Source organism: Candida margitis (genome assembly GCF_024628925.1).
Source record: "Candida margitis strain CBS 14175 chromosome Unknown scaffold34, whole genome shotgun sequence".
Classification (NCBI taxonomy): domain Eukaryota; kingdom Fungi; phylum Ascomycota; class Pichiomycetes; order Serinales; family Debaryomycetaceae; genus Lodderomyces; species Lodderomyces margitis.
The window spans coordinates 125,157-127,018 of record NW_026261845.1 but is presented as its reverse complement, the minus strand read 5'-3'; the positions used below and the strand labels follow the sequence as shown (position 1 = coordinate 127,018).

General features: G+C 37.6%; 2 protein-coding genes across 2 annotated transcripts; one reads left to right on the top strand and one right to left on the bottom strand. All coding sequences in view use genetic code 12, as the record gives it.

The window, feature by feature from the left end:
* Positions 1-226, top strand: GST2 (glutathione S-transferase GST2; the record flags this gene model as incomplete). The annotated part of the gene is made up of 1 exon (XM_051815854.1): positions 1-226. A coding segment is annotated over one exon (226 nt), but the record flags the coding sequence as incomplete, so codon positions are not given.
* Positions 227-568: 342 nt separating this feature from the next.
* CANMA_003657 (uncharacterized protein) lies at positions 569-1,597 on the bottom strand (the record flags this gene model as incomplete). Its single annotated transcript, XM_051815853.1, has 1 exon — positions 569-1,597. One exon carries the CDS (start codon positions 1,595-1,597, stop codon positions 569-571), a length of 1,029 nt encoding a protein of 342 aa, XP_051670793.1.
* Positions 1,598-1,862: the final 265 nt, after the last annotated feature.

The window sequence follows — 1,862 nt, the reverse complement described above, 5'->3', positions numbered from 1 at the left end:
TGGCAGCAAGTATTTAGTTGGTGATCGTTACACCGTGGCTGATTTCGCTTTATTTGGATGGGCCGTGGCTTTAAGATTTTTGGATATCGATATCCATCAATGGCCATTATTGGGTAAATGGCACGATACTTTGTTCAAGTTACCTGAAGTGCAAAAAGGAATCAGAGCAGTTCCACCAAAATGGTTAGTTGAACAAGAAGCTCAAGGTAAGGAAGTTAAACCTTAGGCGAATATATATCAGCGAAGTTCCTCTTGGGTTTTGTTTTTTCTTTTCAAAAGTCGTATAATAAACAACTATCACAATCAAAAAATCATGAACCTTTTGTAGAAACTAGAGATAAGTTAAAGGAAATATGATTGACTAAAATTCTTTCTATTAATACTCTTTGTCTATATGATAAAAGCGAAGACTAAACTTACGAAAATGAAAAAGAGAAAACATGACACTTAAAACCACCCTTGTTATAAACCGGTCTCTAACCAGTAGAGGCACTGTTTGGCAGCCATAATCAAAATACCCACAACCTCAATAAAACATCCATCCACTAACCCTCGGAGGTTCATTTTCCTAACACAAGCAAACGAATAATGCATAAATAATCATAAATGTAATCAACCCACTAGTCCAACTGTACCACCCAACGTGCAATGATGTGACCAACTGGTGATTTTGTCTTAGGTCCAAATAAAGCCAATAATAATTGATGCATTTGTGTTTTTGGGGGTTGATGAGTTGGTATTGACTATACTGCTGATTAGTGGTTTTATTGTACTGTTTTAAACTTGTGTATGGCTCGGTATAAAGTGATGATGGTGAGGTTGTTTGCACTTGTTCTTTTTGTTGCTCGAGTTGTTGAGGTTGTGGTTGTGATTGTTTCTGCTCTTCGAACGAGGCTAAGTATTGGTTTAGTTGCGATTTGAATTTGATTTGAGTTGGCTTTACGGGAGTATGAGGGTGAGGTTGGCCATGTGTAGATGCTGGTGAAGATGCAAGTGTAGATGCCGATGTAGGCAGTGATACAGTGTCAAGTTGGTCAGTTGGAGGTGATGTTACTGCTTTATATTGAGGAGGTGGTGAAGAAGGAAGTTGACACTCTGCTGCGGTTGAGTCATTATTATCAACAACAACTTGTTGACATTTTTCTTCCACAATCAGTGAATGACAACTACTCTTTACCTCTTCCTCCTCTTCATCACTATCATTGGATTTGTTCTCCACTAGTGAATCTTGTAGTTCATCCAACGACAAGCGTGGTGAACACTCAGAAGTGGTGATGGTGTAATCGGGAATCTTATCCGAGCAAAATGACTCATCTTCATTCTTGGAAATATTACCAACAAAAATCGTACCATTGCTACTGGATTTGCCCCTGGTAGTGGAGCTGGAACTAAATGACTTTGTTTTTGAGTTGGCTTTATTAATGATACGAAGTTTGATGATAGCACTTTTTCTAAACTTGGTGAATCTGGCTTTGTATTTGAGATACGTTTTGTTATTATTGATCGATCTAGGTGATGATGGTGCTGCTGATAATGGCAGTGTGTAGCCTGGATATACTACTTCCGTTGCTAGGTAAGTTGACAGTGGATGTGACATAGTTGTGTAATCATTAAAATGTTGCTTGTTGTTAAACTGTGTGTAAGTAATGTGAGATGTAGGGTGAAGGTAGACTAACTATCTTCTGTGTGGTAAAGGCATGAAAGTTGGTAGTCAAGTATATCTTCCTTTTTTCAATAACATAACTCTGATAGCTAAAGTGGGTGTATAAACAGGGAAAAGACAGGTATATATATGTAGTGATTGTTTTGTATGATCCAGCGGTTAAATTTGTGTGAGTGTAAAAAGATGAAATCATCAAAAA